Source organism: Molothrus ater, chromosome 2 (genome assembly GCF_012460135.2).
Source record: "Molothrus ater isolate BHLD 08-10-18 breed brown headed cowbird chromosome 2, BPBGC_Mater_1.1, whole genome shotgun sequence".
NCBI classification, from domain to species: Eukaryota; Metazoa; Chordata; class Aves; order Passeriformes; family Icteridae; genus Molothrus; species Molothrus ater.
Genome location: NC_050479.2, coordinates 59,822,674 through 59,848,230, shown reverse-complemented (window position 1 = coordinate 59,848,230; position 25,557 = coordinate 59,822,674). Strand labels below are relative to the sequence as shown.

General features: G+C 36.5%; 1 protein-coding gene across 2 annotated transcripts in view; it reads right to left on the bottom strand.

Moving 5' to 3' along the window:
- The window catches only part of NAA16 (N-alpha-acetyltransferase 16, NatA auxiliary subunit), a 61,369-nt gene that overhangs the window by 30,165 nt on the left and 5,647 nt on the right, over positions 1–25,557 (bottom strand). For both annotated transcript variants that reach the window (XR_004980230.1, XM_036383106.2), the window contains exons 2-9: positions 18,811–18,895; positions 16,453–16,557; positions 15,728–15,885; positions 14,524–14,658; positions 8,586–8,739; positions 6,941–7,060; positions 4,732–4,827; positions 1,094–1,200 (exon numbers count right to left, since the gene is read on the bottom strand). Coding sequence is in view for 1 of the 2 variants with exons in the window: in XM_036383106.2 (XP_036238999.1) it covers positions 1,094–1,200; positions 4,732–4,827; positions 6,941–7,060; positions 8,586–8,739; positions 14,524–14,658; positions 15,728–15,885; positions 16,453–16,557; positions 18,811–18,895 (960 nt within the window). In the remaining variant the exon portion in view is untranslated. The remainder of the gene's footprint in view (positions 1–1,093; positions 1,201–4,731; positions 4,828–6,940; positions 7,061–8,585; positions 8,740–14,523; positions 14,659–15,727; positions 15,886–16,452; positions 16,558–18,810; positions 18,896–25,557) is intronic.

The following is a 25,557-nucleotide window of genomic DNA, read 5'->3' as shown; positions in this document are numbered from 1 at the left end:
AGCTGTCAATCACTGCTCAGGGATGGGCAGGGCACTGGTCAGCAAATGGAGAGCAGTTGTTCTGTGCATGATTTCCCTTGAATTTTATTCTTCCCTCTCTCCTTGTCATTACAATAGTTTATTTTGATTCAACATTGAAGTTAAAGTCCTTATCTCAACCCATAAGGTTTAGGTATTCCTGATTCTACTTCTCATCAGGCAGGGTAGGGTGAGCAAGCAGCTGCATGGTACTTAAGTTGCTACTTGAGGTTAAACCGCAACAACATGATACCAGAATTTACTAAACTTATTTCAGCCTTGGAAAAAGTAGAGATTACAGAAGTGTACTGAAAATTTCATGTTACAACCCCAGCAAAGAAACTCTTTGAAAGAAGAATAATTTTAGTCCAAAAAAATGAGTATTCACTTCTGGTTGAAAAACTGCATCATGTATTTAGGGTTTTTCCAGATACAAATCCCTCTTTTATGTCATGAGTGGCTTAGAATACCTATAATGTTTGTAGCAAAGATCTGAAGAGACTGATCTAAATTATTCTGATTTCTACATACTTGAACTACACAGGTCAAAAGTTTTTTTTGGTATACCTTACTGTCAGTTTGGAAGAAGAATTACATTTGAAACAACAGTTCTTTTGTGAGACAATTACACCAAAACAGAGTTTAGAAGTACAAAAAATATACACTGAAGTTTTAGTGAAAGACTGAAAAAGGAAACAAGCCTTTGTGGAAAATACTAATGTATTCATGCGATTCAGAAATCTACATAGAACAACAGCCACCTGTTATTTTAAAAGCATTACTTCTGGTGACATCATAAACCATAAGTTGAAAGAATTCTGTAACACTTGCACTCAAAGCATACAAAGTTAATGATCATTGATTTTTCAAGAACCTCAGTGCACTCTGCACCAATCTGACTTCAAGCATTTTGACATCAAGTGATCATTCATATATGACAAAATAGCACATTAGGGAAAAATGTTCAACAACTCTAATTGGCAGTTTACAGGGAAAGCTACAAAAACTCTTAGATAGTCTATTAGCAATTCAATACAGAAGACTTCATTAAAACCAAATAAATACTAAATTTTACCTTTTCTGGATTGTAATATAAAGATTTCAAAGTGGTAAACAAGGGTGGGCAGCCTTTACTGAAGTTAACCCTCAGGAACTTATCCGTTAGTTCTCTAAATTTTTCACCTAGGAACAAAAGTGTGTTTGGTTACATGTCAGTGATTGCAAGTGTTATATAAATATACACACTAACTGCTGTGCAACTCCGCAAAACAGAGGAACTGAGAAACTGCAATTGAGGGCTTTAGTCTTTTCTGTTATCAAATAAGACACAAATATGCTCCAGATTAAAAAACAAAAAAAACCAAAACCAAAACCACAGAGTAAAATGCTTAAGTTGCTAGTGTTTAGGAGTCTGCTGGCAGACATGGTAACAGTCCTCAAACCTGCAGTCTATTAGAAAGAGAAAATATTAAGTGCTGACTATGACTACAGAGGATGTAGCAAAAGCTATTTAAACAAACACTCTAAACACCCTATAATATTAAGAATAAAAATGGAGATCCTGCAAAACCTCCATCATTGGAGGTTTTTATGATTAAGTTAGACAAATATGTGGTAGGAGTAGTGCAGATATAAAGTATCCTGATTTGAGGAAGAAGGATGGATGAAATGAATCCTTTGCTACTCCTCTAGTCCTGTTTTTATTAGTAGGACATGACTTGTGATGTGATTGTTTCTGGAATTAGAAACAAGACTTATTGTTTCAGAAACATAAGCGCCATATCACAATCACCTGTATCAAAATATACTTCAGAAAGCTAAAAATCTGATCCAATTATATTTTCCGTTAAAAATTACAATACTCACAGTTAAGTGCTACCTTTCTGCGAAATGCTGTTAACAAACAAAACCAAAAACCAGTACTTCTAACAGAAGACATCCAGCCAGGAATATAGCTGGGGGGGGGTGGGGGGGGGGTGCAGGGGGAGCTGGAGGGGGTGGTTGTTGTTTGGTTGGGCTTTTTTCTATTATTTTTATTGACTTTGGTTGCTTTGCTTAGGGATGAACTTTTTCCACACTTCAGTGTCTCCTCTGTTGTGGACTTCTCTAACTTTCTCAACAAGGAAGTACCACACTTCATGTAATACTAAGATTCACCCATAAAACTGACAAAACTGTTGAAATCAACTTAACTTTAATAAGAACACATTAAAAATTTTATTAACAGCTTTTTTTTAGATATTCAGAAAACACAGACACTACTGCTTTGTATACAACATTTTCATTTATTTCTACCAATTCTCAATTATCCTACACTGTTATCATCAGTGTTGCTAATAAATACTGAGACTAATGAAAGTAATTCATGTTCTCACCTTGCTGTATGAAACCAAACTGCTGCATATAGAAACTCCTACTACCTGTGGATTGGGATCCATTATTGGACTGTAAGCATATGCTTTATTACAGATGAATTAATTAAAATGTGTTGTCTTACAGTACAGAAACTCCCCCATATAAAGAAAAAATCCATCTCAGTCTCTCCTGTTGAATTCTTCTAATTTATTATCTTGCTGGAAGAATCATAATTTAGAATTTAGGAAAGCAAGATTCAAGTGTCCCTATTTACTTACAGAAAACAACAGTTTAAAAAAAAAAATAAAAAAGGGCAGCACACAGCTGGGCACCCACAAGAAACAGAGTTACAATTTAGTCTGGGGCACACACCTTACCACAAGAGCATAAACAAATCTAAAAATGCATGCACACGCGCTTGATCAGTAAAATTGATGGTAACAGCCTTCCTCCATAAAGGTGTTTTCTAGCTTGATCAAGGAGCTAATTTGCTTCAAACACAAGGTTATGATTCAATGCACAGCAAGGTCTGGACAAGAACTTGTCCTTTTTGCATAAGCCTGGATTTTAGAGTATTTTAATTTTTAAGAGCAATTTAATTCTGAATCAAACATTGACAGCTGTAACGGGTCAGTGACCACACTGGAAGAGTAACTGCATTTAACCAGAAATTCTATCCTCTTGAAACTTGCCAACATTTTTCTGCAAAGATGTTTCTTTCTACACCTTCACATTCTCACTATCAAATTTCAAGCAATATAAAGTCTTGTCTCCTGTACTTGTAAACACAGAAAATCATTAGTAAATAGACTAATCTCTACAGGAACAAAAACAGTCTTACACATTCATGCCTGACAGGCTTAATAAATAAGTTAGCAGAAACAAATTTTAATTTTGAAAAATTCTTATTTGTTATAAAATGCTACAGAAAGCAACCAAGAGATTTTTCTTGACCAATCTAATAATGGATTTTGCTTTCATTTATCATATTGTTACAGCATGAGCAATTAATTCTTGTTACTATACATATTTCTACTTAAATGAACATAAGCTGTGAAACTACACTGCCAGGTGTAAGGCCACCTAGAGCAATACACAGTGAAATTAAGTTAACAGCAAAACACACTATTAATAAAGATATAGGGAAGTGTTTTGCAGGTTATTTCCTTTCTTTCTGTGTTACCATAACAATCTTATTACATTTAAAAAAAAAAAAAAACAATTACTCATCACCCAGCTTTTCAAAATTTGCTGAAATGCCTTAGAATTTGCCCCTGTATCTACAAATAAACTAAAGTATACAGGATGATAGAAAGCACAAGTGGTCACTTTTTATGAAGCAGTTAAAATCTTTGGATTTTACACAGGAAATGTGTATGCACATTCAGACACATGAGCAACAGCAGGGGAGTGGACTCGATGCTCTGGAACATTTAAAGGTAGCAACAAATGTGGTGCTGAGCAAATTAGCTAAACTAAAAACTAACCTTAGAAATTTAAAAGCATGAGGAGTATGCTGGGAATCTGCAACTGATCTCAAATTTCTTGACATCTGATATCTAGCTCATGTACTTTCCAAAAGTCTTCTACTGGAATTTAAGCAGCTAGACAGCTACACACTAATTAGATATTTTTATAGTATTTACCATTTCATTTAGTTTCCTTCCTTCCATTTTAGAAGAGCCCAGCTCTTTGTTATTTTAACAGGTATGTACAAATTTTCCTTCCAAAACTGAGGGCATTTGTGCACCATATTTCAAAACAAATTTTGAAAGGGCAAAGTCACAAAGAACTTAGCTATAAAATGAAATCATTTGGGCTACATAATACTGCAGATTTTTTGTTCCTTTTCTTATCAAATTAGCAGCACAAAGGTAGTTTTTGTTGTGAAATTAAGTTCCAACAGCTCTACAAGAAAGTAGGCGTACATTTTAGTAGTAAAAATATGCATATTAAAGATACAGGAGGGGGTATGCATACATATATACACCCACACCTTGAATTAAAGTGTACTATACCCTACATTTTAACTCATGATTCTCAACTTGCATAAAGCAAAAAAATTATGTATAGAAATTCCTACAATCTACATATCATTCTGTACTGTAATTTTATCATCACAAATATTACATTGCTCCTATCATCATATTTGAGTGTATGAAGCTCTTCTATCAACTCCTAAAATATAAAAGAACTATGTCTAACCCAAGAGAAATGCATACATTTGATTTGTCTATGTTGTTCAAGTAGGTATTAAATGCACAATTAAATATTAAATACACATTAAACAGCCGGAGGAAAACTGCAGAAAAATATAGGGAAAAAAAACTATTACAGAACAGATATGCAACTTGTTACCTGAAACAAAGTTTAAAGGTAATCTTCTAGGTGAAACTGCTCTGGGATGCCTTTTACTAACTTCTTCATAAATCTGAAGCCTCTCTTCTAAAGTGCCTATTATCAGCAAATACAACAGATATAAGTAACAGACATAAAAACCTATTCTTTTAAATGTCTTTAAATGTTGAGAATTAATCAAACTAGACTCCTTATGTGGATTTGGAACAATTTAAACATTTCATGTTACTTCTTCCAGTTAATCATAAACAAAAATTGTACTGAGAACACACTGTATATACAATACACAACTACCAGCATTAATCACTCTAAGGATAAACTGTAAACAGGACCATAACCTTGCACATTCAATCACACAGAGCTGGAGTTTGGTTTCTTTCAGTTACATGGTCCTTCAGACCCATTCACTCATTGTATTACACTCATAGCTTCAATTAACCGTTTTTTCACTATGCATTCATTTCAGACTTAAAGCATTCAGAGAAACATGCTGCATTTCTAAACCATAGGTATACAGATAGCACACTATACAAGTACACCTCTATTATAGATCCTCTGGTGACAGCAAAACCTGGGTAGAATACTGCCAGTAAGTACTGAGCACCAAACTCTTTATACCTTAATGTTTATCAAAAATAAAGCTACTTGAAGATTTTCTGCCCACTCCTCCCCTTTCCCCCATAATATGCTTTGGAGCTCCAATGTGGTTAGAACTTAAATAACACTAATCTTTTGCTTTAAAATGCCATTTTTAATGTAAATAAAATCGATTTTGCTTAAATATTAAAATATTAAATTCATCAAACAATTTAAAACTGAATGTACAGATCAAGGCTACAATACACATGTATTAAATATATCTGTTTTCCTTTCATAAGAAAAACAATTTATCTTGTCACTGAGCTCAGATGTTGGGGAAGGGGGGGGAATCTATTACCCAGTGTCTCCAACAGATGTAGAGTTATAAAAGTAATGCTAAAATATTGTTTGGACTGGAACTAAAGCATATAAAAGCCCTAATTGAAGTCACAAGTTGGAGCTCCAGAACTTACCATGGGGGAGGAAATAGTCCTAAGACCACCTAAAAAATAAAGTAGCATTATTAGTTTTATAGAATTAGTACAGTTTAGTCTACATAGGATTTTAATATGTCAAAAACTACGGGACTGGTTCTTGGTTAAAAACTACATGCTTTCGTCAACAAATTTGTTGTTTCAGAGAGAATAACTGAGTTCCTGGGTAGCTTAATTTCTGAGACAATAACCGTGATTCAACTCTATGGATTCACCAGGAAAACCACTCAAAGAGCAACACTACACTCTGAATATATATAACAAATTAAAATTTATTTTCATTACCCAATCACTAGCTGTATTCTCAGAGCTCATGAGACCCAATGGTAAAACTTTCTAGAAGAAAGTTGGTTGAGAAATGTAATGCAGCTAATAACATCTACAAATAATATAATTGTGAGCTTATGATTTATGATGTCATCAGAATCATTCCAATAAACTTTCACTAATTAGTGAAAAGATAAATACAAAGAAACCATTCCGTATAAATGGAAAGTTATCACTGCAAAACACTTAATATAGCATAAATAGTTGCAATATTGCAGTTTTGAAAAGTGAGCTATTTTTTCTGGAAAAACACAATAGCAGAAACGTGAGCTGGCATTGAAGTAACAAAGGCATTAACACATTTATCACCTTTACCTTCTGAAGTGCCAACTTAAAAAAATAGGGAAAAAAGGGCATTTTTTTCAGATGGTCTGCCTTAAAAGGCCATCCTAAATAGATATTTGAGTATTTTCTACATGCCCCTAGAAAGAGGTACCACATAAACACATTTCAAAATTCTAATTACATAAAATTGTGGCATATGATAACAGTCTGATAATCAACTACTAGACAGGAATTATTAGCCATTTGGTTTCCAAGTTCACATGTGGCAAGGCAATGTTCTTCATATAAGCATCTTAGTAAATACCACCCTTAGTTCCAAGAAGATAAAACTTGGTATTGGTATTTTCATGCATACAAGTTTTTCAGTGAACATTTTAAAAATGAAAGAACATATTACAACAATTCAAGATTAGAAGGTATATGATTTTCTGTCAAGTAGAACTTTCTAATCTAAAGCAGGACCATATCAAACAGTGTATCCTGTATCATAAATATTTTCACTGTATCTGTGTAGCTTAACTTACTGGGTTGTAGGGCCTTTTCCAAGCCTTCATAATAATACCAGTTTTCTGCATTACGCTCAATTAACTCCTTGTATACTTCACCAGCTTCTTTCAGTCTTCCTAACTTCAGTAACATCTCTCCTAGAAACAACACAGTACAGAACTATGAATTACATCACAAAACACGTGTGAGTAAAGTTTACAATACTAGATATATAAAATTATTCTTAAACATACACAGACTCTTAAAAAGATGCATTATTTTCCCAAAGGCATATGCTGCATGTTACGAACGCTACTTGAAGCTACCACATATCGAGCTCAGAATATTCATCACCTGTGAAGACAAAGACTACCTGAATGTCTGTATCTGAGTATTTAAAATAGCTATGGGGAATATCAAATAAAAACAACTCCTCCTTCCAGGACTTCATCACACAACTAGATCAGTTTTTATCAAGCTGTTTATTTAAGCACATTTTTCACATCAACTAATCATTTTTAACTGGTTAAATCACACTGGTTTGCTGCTAAGTAAATTGTTCTACCAGGTCTAGCTTGAAGGGAATTAATTTTCTTCATAGCAGCTCATGCTGGGCTGTGTTTTGGCATTTGTGACTAAATGCTGATAAATACACCAACATTTCCACCACTGCTAAGCAGTACTTGTAGACCATCAAGGCTTTGTTTTTCACCTCTACTCTGCCACCCATCAAGTAGACCACGGTGGACAATAAGGCAGGAGTGGACACAACCTGGCCAGCTGATCCAAACTGGCCAAAGAGATATTTTGTGCTATTCAGTTTCTTACTAAGCAGTGAAAATTAAGGAGGAGTGTTGGGGCAGGTAGCCATTGCCTGGAGACCAGCCGAGCATCAGTCTATGGGAAGTGTACAGAGACTGTGTAAGCCAAGGAGCTAAGTTTGATTTGCCTTCCTTTCCCTTTCCATCACTCAAGCTATCTCCATCTCCATGCACAAGTTCTCCTCCTTTTGCTCTTCCTATTCTCTCCTGACTTGAAAAGCGAGGCTGGGTGAAGTGAGTGGGCAGCTGTGTGGGGCTTACCCCACTGGTCAGGGTCAGCGCTGATCACAAGTGTGCAGGCAAGGAGTAGCTGAAGAACACGTGCCATTACTCACACATATTCAGAACTCAGTCTTAGCACTTCAAATCCACAAAACAACTGAGAGTTATTTTTAACCAAAAAGGTCAACTGTAGTATTCACTTCAATAAGTAAGTGCATTAGGAAACTTGAAAAGGAAACAAGAACTTGACACTTCAGTCATAAAAAAAGAAAAATTTATCTTTGTACTTCAAACAGTATTCTTTATGAAATTCTTTTTCATAAGATTAAAACTGGATTATAATAGTTCTGATTTATGGAAAGCTACTCTAGTGTACCAACATAATCTCTGAGATTTCCTCTATTTCTGTGTCAAACCCAGAGAGACTACCTGCATCCACTACCACCTTTGGTAGGAAAAGTTACTTACTTGTGCACAAAACTGTAAATCTGTTAGTATGAGTTTTCCTATAGCAATTGTTACAAATAAATTAAAGACTTTACATGCTGTATTTTCTTCCTTTCACTGCTTTATTGTATCTGAAAGCTATTAGCAAAAAATTCTAACAAAACTGAGTAAGGGAAGAATAATAATGACTTACCTTTGATTTCTTCTACTATTAATTTATCACATATTTGCTTTTCATAGGTCTCTATATGTTCTAAGGACTCCTGAAAAAGATCTGCCTCTCTCATCACTTGATTCTGATATAAAATCAGTTCACTATATTCATAATCTATTTTGTTAGGAGGAACCTGGGGGGAAGAAAACAATGTAACAGTTAACATTTACCTGTACCTTAAATGTATGCTGTATTACAGAATACAAGATTTTAGCTACGGAACATAACCAGGTCTGTTTATATACACCATCTAAACATTCAAAATGTAAAAGTTCCACTACTCACAATCAAATCAGATTCATTTAAGGATATCCATTGTAGTTAACATTTTAGAAGAAATCCTTTATTTCTCTTTTTTCTATCACTGTGGCAAGCTAATTAAAAAGTGAATTGTATGAGAGAAAGCAAACATCTTCATACATTTTCTTTCTGAAACACTTATGTGCTACACAACAATTTTGACAGAAGTTCTACAGCAGATGGCTGGGGGCTAACAGCATCATTTTCAGTATACCAGAGTTCTGGATCAAACTATTTCCAAGAGGAATGACCCATCCATACCTTGAAAACTGGAATTTCTCAGATAGAAAACTTACACTATTTCTCTCTAACCAAGTGTTCTCCTTATTAAACTTCAATTCCTGAGAAAATACAGCACACAAGCATACAGAATTTTTCAAGCAGCAGATAATTATTTTTAGGTCTGCCTGCAGTTGCAAACCTAGGACTTTCTAGAGGCTACAGTACAACTACTGGCTTATCCACCTTGCAGGGCTAAAACAGCCAAGGAAGAAGGGTAACACTGAAAATCATGCCTTTCAGAGATCACTCCCTAAAGCGGATTTAGGCAATGAAAAGTCTTGCCAGAGTTATAGTAATTCTTTTCATAGTAAATGCTCTTCACTAATATACAAAACTACTCTAATTGCAAGAAGGCTAGAGAGCAAATGCAATCTCCAGAAAATGCCCAACAGAGCAATAAAATCATATGAAATGTACTGTCCCAATAGAAATTGCAAGAGAGACTTATAATCTAACATGATTTTTTACATAATAGACGATGAGAAGCGGTTGAGTTTCACAAATGTTAATGATATTTTTCCTGTGACACTACATACTTTGTTTCTTTCTGAGCAACCAACACTTCAAAGTCACATCGGTCACTAAACAGTTTACTATGATTCTGTTCCCTAAAAGAAGCTTTTCCTTGATCTTTAAAGACAAATTATTTAATAAGAAAAAAACAACACAAACAACCAAAATATTACACTGGGTGAAAGGAATTTCCTTATTAAGAATAGAATCCTAAACCACCACTTCCAGCCCTTCCCAAAGCACAAACAGATTCTATAGGATTTAGCATTTGTGATTACATGCTCTTCAGATTTTGAGAGCCAACTTTTACAGTACTGCTGGGCATTTTTAGAAATACTTGCTTTTATATATAAGTGGTCTGAAAGATAGTATAACTAAATAAAATACTGTAAAGATGTATGTATCTGACAATGAACTATGAAAATGATATCATTCAAGTACATTTTTTACCAGCTAATACAGTATAGCAAATGATCACTAATGGAACAAGACTACACCATACACAAACTAGTGAGCAGGTAGCATGAAATTCTATACACTTCTCAAAGCAGCTCTCAACTACAGTTCCACTTCCATTTCCACCTTTGCACAATTTCTAGTCTCTATCACCCACTAGAAATCACTAATAAAAACACTGTTACCAGGAAAGCATTTTAACTGCTTCACAGCATGGACTCATGGAACGGGGTTAAGCACTACGCAGGTCTTCCTGTTTATCCTTACTGCAATACCATGGAACCAAACTGCAGAGCACCAATTCAGTTCTTTCTCCTTCACCTCCTCCTAAAAATATCCTTTCCTCCAACAAAATACACATATCTAAATTCCAGATTCCACAAGTAGCACAGCTTTTTTGGCACATCATGAACTGGTTTTAGGCCTTTGAAACACAGATTACCCAAAAAGCCATAAAAAATATATACATAATACATATCCAATATATACACAAACATATCTATTCACTGCCTCATGGCTGTTTTGGCTCAGCAGGATAACAAAAAAAAACAAACCAAAAGAAAAAAACCCAAACCAAAACAAAAGAAAAACTCAAACAAAAAAAAATCCCAAAAAAAACAACAAAAAACCCCACAACAACCAAAAAAAAACCCAAAACCCAGCAAAACAGTTAAATTATTCTTACACATAGAGTAAATCCACCAGAAAGATACTGCACTTACTATCACTCCATTTAAAAAGTTATTTTTAAAAGTAATTTTAAGAAAAGTCCATTTTCAAAGATACCTTGACATTTCATCAATTTAATGAAGATTTAAATCTTCAATTCATCAGAAGGCAAGCAGTTAACAACCCCAGTAGTTAATCTGAATAATCAGATTATTTTATAAAGAATAAGATACTCTATAAAGACAATGCCCACACCATTGTTATTGCTTCTTAATACATCTTTACTCCTCCCTCCCCCTAGAAGAGTTATGATTCTTCCACAGGAGATGTCCAACTCTCTCCTGAACTCAATTCTGCTGTTTCAGAATAGATTTTTTCCTCTCCTCCTAGACCAAAGAAGGATCAGCTTTTAAAGCACAAGTCCCCTAACAACTGTCACTGAAAGAGTGTGACAAGATGCAGCCAAAACATACCTAAGAGCAGACCCCCAAAACTCCAGAGGTTTTCTGTCCATATCTGTATTTGTGGGCCTGATGCGAAAATTACGAATAAAATAAAAAATTAAGAATAAAAAAATTGTTCTGGAAAAGAAGAAAGGAAAAACGGGACATACAACAGTAAAATGCATTGCATAGTTGCTTTACACCTTGGTTCTCAAAATTTTAATTCTGAACTGACTCTTACATAATTTTGACTTAAGCTAGGACAGCACAAGCTGTTACATTTCCTGCAGTGATGTCTGCCTTTAACCTCATAACCTGTTTTTGCCTGAAATATTGTGCATCTGGCCAATTTACAGCTTTCAGATGACAGGCAACATTGATCTTAACACACTAAGAGAAAATTCACCATTTCCAGTGATAACTTAGCCACTAGAATAAAACTGTCAAGGATAAAAAGCAATTTATCACTTTGTTAATCAGCTTCCTGACACTATTATTCCTTCCTTTATTTTCCCTGCTAAGCAAGGAGTACTTTATGGATAAAAATCCCTGCTTGTCTTAACTAAGAGGGTACTTTACTTTTCACCCATAAGCTTGCCCTGAAGGACAGCTTTACAGCAAACTAAGTCAGACTAACTGCAGCCTGGATCAACAAAGGCAGCTCACTTCCCTCTATTATTCCCCTTCCTCTATCACCTCACAGTTATTCAGTTCAGCCAATCAATCCTTCCAAAGAGTGATTAGCTTTCTGGCACTTAGGCTTCCTGAACCAACCCTCCACAAGTCAGCCAGTACTGCACAAGGAAGTGGGGTGAGCACACAGGAAAAACTCAGATTCCTGGTTTTGGCAACAACTTGTAGCTAGATTAGCTGCATTATTTTGTAATACTGCATCTTCAGATATTAATCTACGATCACTAAAAAGACAGTTCCTTGATTTTTTTCTTAGTTTTGCTGCTTGGTCTTGGCTGTTTGCATTCATATCTGAAAGGACAGAGCTGCCTGAGTAATTCACATAAATAAATATCATCATCCTGCATTACCATTATTTCTCAATTATTATGACAGCAGCGTTTTATGCAACATGTTACATTTCCTTGTCTATTCATTAACATGAATGGTACACAGTATCAGGCCTAATACAGATTGCCATAAAACTCCTCAAAAACATCTGTTTGTTGAAGCGTGCTGCTCACAAGTGGTTTGGATTACCCTTTCTTTAAATTACCACTTTTCTATTGCAGTCACATGCAATTGTCTGTGAAGTCCATCACAGAAGTTCATCTATCAACTTGAGTGCATATGAACTACAGGCCAAGAGGAGAGATTTGGGAAGGAAAGTAAGCAAGATGTGTATCTCCTCAAAGATCCATGCAATGTCCTGAACTTAATTATTTTAACTGCAGGACTGAAAAATCCAGACACTGCAAAAGCAGTACATTTGGGGAGTATTGTGGAAGAGCCAATGCATGGCAAAACTGAGCTGTGAGTTTGCCTGGGCTCTCCTGACTGCTCTGGACCCAACTACATTGATTCTCTCTTCCAGTGTTTAGGGTTCCCCCTGGGCCTGCACTCTTCAGGGAGCTGGCACAACAAAGCACAAGACTATTTTCAAGAGAAATGCAACTAATGTGTGCATATGTATTTTTAGTGTTTTGGAGGAGAAAAGATAATATACCTACTTAACTGTCTCTAATAATCTCAAAAAAAAGAGGAGATGTTCAATGGGACTAATTTCCTATAAAACTATGTTGTCCAATATTTGTAGCATATTTCTGTCCTTCAATGCCCAAGCAGCTTTTCCACCACTTGCCTCTGACTGACATGATACAAATCAACAGTTAAACCAGCTCATTGTACAAGTACAAACCACCTTCCTATTTACGTGAATTTCCCAAATAGCTCCAGGTTTATCAGAAAATGGCATCAGCGTTTGCACTCATCTTAAGATCATCTTTGTTTGGGTGAGATTTAAGATGTTACTAACTTGCACAGCAGACTCAACCGATACAATGCATTCATCTACAGTATTTAAATCTGGCTTAGTCACTAGACTGCACAGTGTATCATGACTGCCCTCAAACAAACATATTTACACACAACCTTTTAGAAAAGACAGCAACACAAACACCATCACTTCCAAGGTGCCAATACCTTGGCACCTTGAAGAGCCTCTTTTAAGAGTTTCTTATGCGACATTTTCTGGTTTTCCACCTACTATATAGTCTTTCTTTCTAACTCAGTCATTTTGACACCAAACTCAGACTGGGCGCTGCTGACTCATTTGAGAATGATGACTTTTTGGTTGTCAAACACTCACAGAAGATGACCCAATTTTGATTAAAACTTACTCTTTCCAGCTTTTACTCAATGCTGAAGTTACAGCTCTTCTGAAATATCAAGCTATATATACCCAGCTTGCAACATCCTTTTTTTGACCATGATATGTGATCAAGATAAACACTGGTCTCTCCTCACCATTTATTTCCTTTCTTACACTTAATCCCATATATAACAACTCAAAAAGGATATGAGATTTTTGTTTTAAAAACACAGTTTAGAGGTCAGGTAATATCTTAGTATTTTTACACAGTACTTTCCAGATGCCTCCCCAGCTGAATGGATCTATAAACATGTTTCTTTTTCTTTCCACATTGCAGAATAATCAACACATCCACTCTGTTCTGCTAATGTAGACTTTATAGCTCTGCATTACCACTATCAGAACACAGGAATAGCGTCTCTCACAACAAGGCTAAACTCAGTGATTTTAGGATTGTACGATTTCATTTAGTCAGATCTCACCAACACCACATCTGATCAAAGACTCTTCAGCTACACATTCATGTTACTTTGAAACCAAGCATTGATTTTAAGTATACTAGATACAGATGCATACAAACCATTGACAATACTTCATTCTTTGTAGAGTTGTAATGTCATCCAGATTATGGCAGGAGAAAGGGCAAATGAGCGCATCCAAAATATTAAAGTATTTTCTGTAGTTTCACCTACTGTAAAGGGGCAGGATCATCACAGGTTTTCTCTAGCTACAAGTCTCACAAGCATTAAGTTACTTCACATGAGACTACTCTTATAAATTAAACTCTTACAGTTTATTTCTCAAAGCAGAAAGCTTCACAGATAACAAATTTATACCAAATTCATAATTGTTTTCTATTCCCAAAGAATTAATTCCTCAGATTCCATCCCTTATACAAAAAGTGCTCTCTTTCCAGACCAGGAAATCTTACCTGCTGGGTTTTCCTAAACTCTTCAAGTAATTTTAAGGCCATATCATAATCTTTTAGTAAGTGGTATGCAATAGCATATCCAATCCAGGAAGCGCGTTGTGTGGGGCGCAGTTGAAGCAGCTGGTATCTTGTCTCCTTCAGTAAAAGAAAAGCAATTTTAAAAGAAGAATTTTTAACCAGAGTTACTACACATGTATCATGATTTAACACCAAGACAGCTACTATTTTAAAAGAATTTTTAAAAGTCCTAGGCAACCTTTGAAATTCTAACAGCATGGTGAAAAGCAGCACATTTCTGTATCATAAATTTGGAGGTTACATTCTAAATACACAAGCCATGGAACAACACATAAAATCTATTTCAGGAGATAAAGAAGGTGTCATTTTCATGAGCACCTCCAAAGGGCCTAAATTATTTCCAAAGGGCTTTGAAATCTCAGAAAGCCCTTTCCAGCAGAAGGCAGGAGCTCACTGCCACTGAAAGAGTAGCATTCACTCTCATAGGCACAAAGTCCTCACAAACTACTGCAACACTTCTCAGAACTTCTTCTCGAGTCAAATCATATCCTTGGGTCAGTGATTCTATTTTTCCTTTGCATTAGCAAATTCAAGGGAATGAACATCCTTAGTAAGGAGACCAACTAATGTCAAGCCCACAGTCCAGTCCTCTACTTCATATGTAACAGACAAATCAGTTCAGCCATTTTGAAACTACTCACTGGTTTTGGACAAATTTTAAGGTGTTATTTATAATAATAATCATCATCACTGGGATTCCAGAAATCAGTCACCATGGGGCAAGTTACCCACATACTAACAAGAAATGTCATAGTGTACTTCTTACCAAAAACACCTTCAGCATTTGCACCCAAAACACAGTTTGTAGGGTTCACAATTGCTTGATAAATACTTGCTAATTTAAGTACTGTACCTTTTTCTTACTATTTTAGTAAAAAATGAGTTAAGAACTATTTTTAAAGTGACTAGTGAATCCAATTGCACAGAACAAATATTTCTAGTTCTGCTCTCAACCTCATATAGAGCTTTACTGCAATATCTTTTCCTGCTTTCCTAAACAATAGCTTAAAATATTTTTGAAACAGATAAGAGTAGCAACAGAAATACTATCAATAAAAGGCTTCACAGAGGAATAGAACAAGAGAAGGTGAGCAGCAATGAGTGGGAATTCAAAGTGAATACTTACTCTATATCCTTCCAAATCCCTCATCTGAATCTGCAACAGAGAGAGATCTCTCAAGATCTGTAGGTTATCTTTATCTAGTTTGAGTGCATTCCGGTAACACTTGATGGCTTCATCATATTTCTTATCCGAACGCTGCAGAAGACCATAGACATGCCAACCTAATGCAGGTTAAGGAAGATACATTTACAATTTTCACAAAGTAACTGTAGTGCACTTGTGTTAGAGGCCAAACAACTTGACATCTTCCTTGAAGATCAGTACCCTTACAAATGAAGATAGATTACTGCAGCCAGACTTTACTAACACATTGTAGACTACTAAATGTTTCCAATTTTTTTTTAAATGACATGTTACTGCTTAAGTCACATTCAGAGCCCTCTGAGCACTGTTATACAAATTAAATTGTCCAAACTCCACCAGACTGTAAGAGTTAGTCACAGATTTATTGTTTAAAACATGCTGACACAATTACAGTAGGAATTCTTACTCATAGAAGTGTTTCATTCTAACAGTGGAATTTGTGTACAATTTCTACTTTTCCTTGCTTGCCTATCTGTAACCTCAATTATACTCCAGATTTACAGTAAGGAAAAAACACAGAACTCCACTTGATTCACCGACAAAAATTTTGTGCATCAGAAGTCTTTGTCACAATCTCAGCATCTTAGATTTCCATCAATAGTGTGCCATAGCAAAACAATCAGGTTTTGTACTACAAAGGATACAGACGTGACTCTTCACATCATTACGAAGTCCTTTACGAACAAATTCGTACGCTTCCTCCTTCTTCCCTAAGCAGTTCAAGGTCAGTCCTTTCATCGCAAGAGTCTCTGTAAGAAGTATCAGATACTTATGTTTCTGACTTCCCATATGCCAGCTTCACAGTGCAGATATCCTTTGAAGTTGTTACACAGTAAAGTCCCCCATTAAAAAATAAATTTAGATCACGATAGCAGCCTAGCACAGCTGAAGACTATTACATGGATCATTTCCTTTCTTGAAACTCGTCCTAAAAAGATCACTTGTAGAGCATCATGCAGATGTGACGAAAACAGACAACACTAACTTTTATTAATTAAAAAATACACTTAGCTGGCTTTGAGGGAGTTAACAATAAGCCAGAGCAAATTTAGAGAGCTCCTCAATGTGTATTAAAGTTCTCCATTAAAAGACCAAGGGGAAAAAAGGCTGTGTCCACCACAAGGAACAAATCTCTGTCACAGTCTGTTCCCCTGTTACAGACTTCTTACAAAAAATTAGTTAAGGGAAGCATATTTACTGCTACCCTATTACAAGTGTATGAGACCGCAATGCAATAACATTTTAATCAACATTCTGAGAGGCACAGGATTGCAAACAGTATGTTGGTATGACTACTGCTCTCCCTCTTCCCCCATTCTTCAAGGCACACAGTAGACAAGCAAGTTGCATGTAAAGCATGCACTATGTCTGAAAGCTGTTCCAGATTCATATTTCAGTGTTTTTGTTAAATAAGAGACCACTTTTTTTGGTTCCTGCCAGAAGATCAGTCACCTTTTTCATCATAATGCTCTGTTTTTCCTCCAACTACAACCTCTTCCCCAGTATTAATAGCAACAGACCATGACCTCAAGGTCAGCTGTAAGAGCAGTTTGAAGTTTTATTGATAGACCCATTTAACACTTTTTCTGCACAGTACACCTATAAGTGAATGATGACCCAAAACTAGTCAAGGGCTTTTTTTTGTTGTTGTTTTTTACTTGTCCTACATCCACACTGTAAGAACAGAGAAAGCCAGAATGATACCTTTCAAGTAACATTAAGACATTTTAAGAAGAATATCTGCACTGTTGGGAAAGGGAGCAAGCTAATCCTGCCGTCCCACACCAGGGAGATAACTGCCCATCCACATCAATCCATCTGTTTTGCCACCTTCTCACTAAACTTTTGAAACTCTTTCTCTGAGGCTTAAGGTGACAAATGCAGCTTTCCACCAGATCATTTCACTGGCTTAGTTCTGCCTCAGCTGTCCATTCCAGGCTTTACTCCCAAGCTTCAAAGCCATGAGTGGCTCAAAGCCATGTAGTATGTGGCTTGCCAAGGCAGCTAGCTGTCCTGGAAAAGTTTAAGAGGCAGCAAGAGCAGAAAAGACAGATCTGTATACTGAGATGTTACAAAAACAGAAGTGCTAGTAGAGACAAATGCATTAGGTCAGAGCTGAACCACTCTAGATTTGAAGCAACAAAAAAACCTGCTTTTATCTCTAGGGAAGTAATGAAGACAACAAAGAAACAGCAAACATGAATGGAAGCACAAAAAGGATTAGTCAAACATTTTGACAAGATCTGACAGCATTAAGTAGGAAAATAATTTTACTAACACAGTACATGCACACTCAGTGTTAGGTTGCTTCAACAGAAAAAAAACCCTAAAAAATCCACTGTATCAGAAGGAAAGTGTCTGAATAATGTAACAGAAACCTGTAATACAGTAAGACTAGAGTATCCTATTGAGGATGTAAATAGAATTTAACAGATGTAAATTGAAGCAATATTCTGCTCTTCTGTTTCCTACAATACTTATCAGAGCAGGATCACCAGATTCTGTCTTCAGCTTCACATATTAACAGCAACAGTATTACACTTAACTCTGCTCCCTTTAAGCAGCAACTCGGTATGCAGTGCAGAAAATTTAAGCCTATGAACTTGACAAAAAACCCTCCCAATTTTTAATTTATTGGCAGAACACATTCATATAATATTCAAAAAAAGGCTGGGCTTGCTTTAAATAGGAATGTAAGGAAAACCCACACTAGCATTCTGACCCAGAAACCTAGAAAGGCAAGTTGGAAGCTTCAGTGAAGTGCTGCTTCCACCATATATTTTCACTTCAACATCCCAGTGCACAGGAGTGTTTGACTGAGGCAGAGTGGAAACCTGATCTGAATCCACAAAGACTGAAAATCCAGAGTAATTATTCAGTCATAACAACAGAATCACATTCCACAACATGCTCTTTTCTTTCTCAACAGTATGATGTAGACTAATAAAACATTTAAGCTCTTGACAGGAGACAAAAAAAAATAATCTTTAGTCTGCAGTTACCTCCATGTTCAGCAAATTTTGGGTTAGAAAGGATCATCTTGCAGAACTTGAGTCCATTTTTGTACTGTTTTTGTTCGTAACATTTCTGTAAAAGATGTGAAATATAATCATTGAAATGCATTTAAAACCACAGTACCTTAACATACTATTACAAATGTAGTCACTCGTCCAGCAAGGTATGGTGATCAGATCACCACCAACCTCTAGACAAATATATCTATTCATATTAAATTGCTTCTTCTCAGCATTCAGAACACGCAACAAATACTCTACCTCATGGTCTACTTTTTTATTAAAAAAGTAATTCCTTTTCAACAGAAATAGGCAAAGGGAAGTAGCAATATCTACTTCAATTCAGAAATTCTTAAAATAGAAATCAGTTAGGAATCTTGACTCAACAGAACTTTTGAGGAGAATTAATCTCAGAGTCTAGACACTCCTTTCAAAATCCCATTTCCTTGGCCTAGTGACTTCCCAGAAAAAGACATTTCAAGACAGAAAACTTTCCTAGTTGCCAATACAGACTTTTAGAAAAAAGAGAGAAACCATGAAGTAGGAAACACTTATTATAACCTCATTTGATTAAGTGATAGAGGTATCAGATTGGGAGAATTTACCTACGTATTAAAAAATAAAACATTTAATTTCTACCTGTAATAGTACAGCTAAAGGCTACTTGCAGATATACTTAGAATACCATTTACCTAATTACTAGGTAAACTGGCAAACTGTATGGTTTAACTGTGGGAACATACGGAAGAAACAAAATGTGAACATGGGTCCCTTTTCCTCTTTAGGAAGATACTACCTAAAACAGTAAGGTTTTAGCAATTTAAATCAACTACTGATCACTACAGTGGATCACTAAGACAAATCTGTTTAAACCAGTTAAAGGCATGCTTGTGTCAGTAAGCATGAAAGTGATTCCAGGTCACTTATGCTTTTTAACTGTAGGAAAACTACCAAACCAGGCTTAACTTGGCATCATTTTCAGCTAATAAGGAGTATTGTCCTGCTGTAATTTAGATAGCTATTCTCAGGAGAAGATATGTCATTTCAGTTATGTGCTTGAGTGCTTTAGCAGTCTCTCATGGATCATTCCCACTCCATCAATCTTCCAGGATAAAGGCAAAATCTGTGTTAAATTAATATGGAGACAGTAACTCCTTTGCAATCAGAACAGATAATACCATTATTTCACAGGGTAAAAGCAATAAAGAAACATATGCATGCTCACTTTGGGGAATTGGCTAAGGTAGCAAAACAAGGGTCCTCTCCCAGTCGGTGAGGAAGGGCTTAACTGCAGACAGTTTTTAGGTTCTTGATGCCTGCAACTCAAGACACTTGCAGCTAATCATGACTAAGTGCAGATTAAATCATAGAACAATTTAGGCTAGCAGGAACCCTTGGAGGTCACCAAAATCAACTCTCAAAACAAAAGAGAGCTAACCTTGATATGAGATCAGGTTGATCTGCCTGACTGATTTCTGGCAGGATGGCTAGAGAAGCAAACAGTTGTACTATGGGAATTCACATTTAAACAACAGCAACAGAAAAGATCTGTTTGGCTTTTTTTTTTTTTTTTTTTTTTTTTTAACTGAGAACTAGTTTCAACATCTTTTACCAGAAATAACCTGTGGCAAAACTTGGAGTCCCCTCTAGGGGAAGGTGACACTCTCCTGCTCATCTACTTTCTTCATTAACTTAGGATGCTTTGTACCATTTTTAGGGAATCCTAGGAAAATGCCAACAATGTGCTATGTATTCTTTCTAAACTTATTCAAGTATGCCTAAAACTTAGCAATAGTGAACATTCATTCACGGTTCTTGCAATGTTGAGTGAAACCCCAAATATACAGCAGTGCTTAACCAGAAGCTATTTGAGACAAGTGTGCACTCAAAATAGATTAACTACTGGAGGAAATCAGATCCATTATCCTTGTTCTGACATTTTTATCCTATAGAGTTCAGTCTCAGGCCTAGAATAAGAACTGAATTGAAGATAATTAGAGACAAATGTGATTTTTGGAGGACAGACAAGACCACATTTTCTAATGCCCAACAGATGAATGGGAGGGAGAAATTAACACACTCCACACTGAGAGGAAATGTAAGTTCAATATTCAGTTTCTTGGCTTGCTGACAAGACAGCCAGCATCCTTAATTTAGGTTGAGAGAAAACCTCAGAGGCCCAAGTCCAAACTTTAATTCAGTACTGCCAAGTCCACCTCTAAACCATGTCCCCAAGTACCACATCTACACATCTTGAAAGTATCTAGGGTTGGTATCTAACCCCTTCCCTTGGCAGACTCTTCCAATGCTGGACAACACTTTCAAGTGAAGAAATTTTTCCTCATATCAAATTTAAACCTCCCCTGGTGCAACTTGAGGCCATTTCCTCTTATCCTGAAGGTTCTAGGAGAAAAGACCAACCCCCATGTTACTACAGCCTCTTTTCAGGTAGGACAGATGGACATCATACAGTTGGGAAGCCTGATGTCTCCATATGTGTTCTCAAGGTTTTTTTACTTATCAGGACAAATGTAGCTGAAATGCATTTACTAGAATCTGTCTCACTGCATTAAGTCTTTGGTTCACTAAAAGCTCAAGTTAATTTGCTGAGTTGTTTGGTTTTTTTAACTGTCTTATCTGTAGTGCTTAATGTGATGCTCCCCATCACCCCTTTATGGCAATCACTTCCTGCTAAAGCTAAAATCAGATCGTGAATGTTAACACACTTGAAACCTCAAAGGGAAATTGTGGCAAGACCAAAATGTTATTCAGAACTTCTGCTACAAGATGTTCCTAGAAGGATGCTACCTCATCTGGCAAAAATCTCATTTATTCCCTTTTTCAACACTAACTCAACCATATAATCTGCTTGTAGACTGCCATACCAATCTAGATACAGGTTTGTGTCCTCTCAGGTAAGTATCAAGTGCCTCTACACAGATGTCAAATTGGCACTGCATCTGAGAAGTATCTGTAATTGTAAGGGTAAAAAGTCCTACTAACAAGGATACAACAATGAAAAACAAGAAAAGATTTGATTCCTGTATTACAATTCTTTGCTGCATCTACTTAGCAAAATGCCATTCATAAATTCTATTTTTTTTGTATGTCATTTTTTTAAAGACCTAAAATCCCTTCCACTACTAAATATGAACAGAATCAAGGATTTGAATCACTGGCATTACTTATAAAACAGAAGGAGTTCACTTATCACTACTCAATCACATGTGTCATTTATATCTTACTTGTGTTTAACTATTTACAACATCAGGGTTAGTGCAGGGATGATTTTACAAACTACATCTACCTAGACATAGCATCTGCTGCTTTGGAAAAGGTCCTGCATTGAGAGAACAGTTACATTTTTCCACACATAGTTTAATACACAGGCAATTTTATGGCTGAAGAACATCCCATTATCTCAGACATTAACACTCACTTCCAAGAAGTCGCCTTAACAAAAAACAATCTCAACTGGTGGCTCGAAGAGAGACTGCAGCTGCAGCAAGGTATTCAAGTGATGCATTATTTAACAAAGCATTTTTATGTGAAGACTAAATAAAGAGTAGCATCACATTCAAAGACTGAGGACAGCTATTGCATCAAACCAAATAGTGTTAAACACAGCAAACAGGCTTCCCTGATCAGCTTACATGTTTCAATAATTTAAAGTTGTTTAAGATGGTCTGTGACTGTAATAAAGCTGCACTGACCTTCAATCCAAATTGTACACTGACCCACCTGATGGTGAGCTTGTGTAAAGGGGGCTTGTAAGAAAGGTGGGGACAACTTTTTAGCAGGGCCTATTGTGATAGGCTAAGGGGTGATGTTTCTAGGCTAAAAGATCAATTCAGACTAGACATAAGGAAGACATGTTTTATGATTATAGTGGTGAAACACTGGAATAGGCTGCCCACAGAGGTGACAGATGATCCTGGAAATATTCAAGGAGTTCTGAGCCATCAGATCTAGTTGAAGATGTCACTCCTAATGGCACAGGGTTGGACAACATGGCCTTTAAAGGTCCCTTCCAACCCAAGCTGCTCTATAATTCCATGTGCAATTTCTTTAACAACACTGCAATTTAAAAATTGATTCTGCTGTCTCTTGATAAGAGTTTATCAAACACAAAATCCAAACCATAAACAGCATTTTAGCATTATTCTCCAATCCTACTTGTACAGCCCACATTCTGTTGAGACAGGTCTGCACATCAATAGGCTGCCTTGCCACAAACATGATGGAGCATCAGAACCACCAAACAGAAAAACAAGCACTTCAAACCAAATTAAACAATTTTAACATAGCTGGGTAAATACAGCTTCAAGTTTTATTAGAAAAACAAATGAGAGAAACATTAGGCCGGAAAAGACCTCTATAACTGCCAAGTCCAGCTGCCATGTTCTCAATGAACTACGTTCACGAGTGCCATATTTACACGCCTTTGTAATTCTCCCAAGGGTTGGTGGCTCAACCACTTCCCTGGGCAGCATGTTCCAGTGTTAACCACCCTTTCTGCATGGAAATTTTTCCTCATATCCAATCTAAACCGCCCCTGATGCAACTTGAGGCCATTTCTTCTTGTCCTGCCACTTGTTACCTGGGAGAAAATGCTGACTCCCACCTCACTACCATCTTCTTTCAGGCAGTTATAGCAAGTGATAAGGTCTCCCTTGAGCCTCCTTTTCTCCAGGCTAAAAATCCACAGCTCCCTCAGCTACTCCTCAATAAGACTTGTTTAAGACATCACTTGTTTTAGTCTTCCCTGCTACTGTACTTCCATATAATCCTGCCTGCAGACCTCTCAGCACTCAACAGTTTCTACATTCTTCTTGCCAAGTAGTGCCTTGGCTCCTGTTGCCAAGATTTTGGTGTAGAACTCAGAGAAGATTTTGGCAACACCTAGGATTCATTAAAAAAAAAAATACTCTTCTCAATGCTCTGTAACACTGATGGAAGTGCTGCTTAAAGCAGGAAACCAAGGACTAAATGTGGAACTTCAGAGCCTAGGGAAAAAGGGCAAGGCTTCCATCAAGCCTTATGGGAAGAGTGTTGGAAGTCAGTTATGCTGGAAATCTCTCCCAGTCACAATGGTGATCAAGTTCAGTAGTAAAAAACCCACAGAGTTATCAACAGCACAGCTTCTGATCAGCACCTTTTCCTAGGAGCTATCTGACAACTACTTTGGGATTGATCAAATTACTGATACACATTTCTGACCAAAACCAGGCACAACCAATAGGGGAACATCAGCACACTGTCAGTATTCTTAATTGGCATTTAACACTCGGACCTTTTAAAAAGCCTTGTTTTACTGCACATCTATAAAACTATGCCATCAACATAAAACAGGCAATCTACTTTCTACAGCAGCTTACAAAATTAGTTGAATCAGTACCTTAGATTTAGGCAACATTCAGCAGTTACTGCTTCTAAGCTAATAAATAATTATTAAATTATTCACCAGTTTAATAGCAAGGTCTGTCCATCTTGTTTGAAGGCATTCAGCATCTGTGTTGGAAATGCTCCTCATATTACAAACTATATGAATATTTCCAATGCTGATACACAAAAAGAAAGTATCATGATACCATTGAAGTTGAGAGACAGAATAGAAACCTCTTCATGAGGTTTGCCAAACAGCATCCCTCTCCCTCTCTCCACACTGACTTCAAGTCACCAGTGTTTTAGAGAATAAAAAAAAGTATCAGCTGGAAGAGGCTTTGGGTCACGGAGGCCAAGAAAACCCTGTCTCAAGCATCTTAAAACTTCTAGTCCCAGGGTAACCATTCCAGAGTATCAACATGTTTTTCTACCCATTCTCCATACCCTACCAGGATTTTATATATGCATGGCCACCCCATGTCTGCTATTACTCCACTGGTAAGAGCAGCTAACATAACCTCATCATCTGAAATAAAAAGAGGAAGACAACATAGATACACACCCTTGATTGCTTTACTTGTCAAAATGGACAGGCCACATCATTCCTGCCCAGACCTGGGGACTTAGCAATGCAGAACAGTGCTGAGTCAGAACACAGACAACGATGTGCAACAGAATAAGCAGCCAGCACTACATGGTGGTAACATTTTGGTCAATGTATTAATGTCCCAGTAATATCTAAGATTTCAGTATCATGATACTCTGTATACAACAACAGTATTTTTGCTCCTCAACCAGATTTTCATAATTATTCAAGTTCAGATCATCAGAAGATGCAAAACTTGGTACATAATGCAGCTGGTAGTAACAGCTGTAATCACTTGCTGCTTGTATTCTTTATTATTGGCAGAATAAAATTGATATTCTATTTATTATGGGAAAGAACATGTACGATAAGAGAATGTTTTTTCATCATTTATTGTCCACAGACCTCTTTAACGGCCCTCTAAACTATACCTCTTTTAAAAGGGGAAGGCATTATCAATAACCTTGCCTTAAGGCCTAGTGTAATTTTGTGCTGTGCACACACACTCAATACAATCTGAATTCCTAGAATATCCTTTGCTTCAAAAGGGCAGAAATAAGAAAACAGAGTAGAAAGAGCTCTTGCTGGCAAGTACTTTGCTTTTGTAACTTTTCATTGCTTGACTTAATACAGTTCTCTCCTGTTTATGAACATGTGTGGCCCTACAAAGCAAACACCATAACAGCAACACTAGAAATGAGACAAGTCACAGCCCAGACAGACATTTTCCAGTAATTTTCAATCTGCACTTTGTGCAGAGGTAC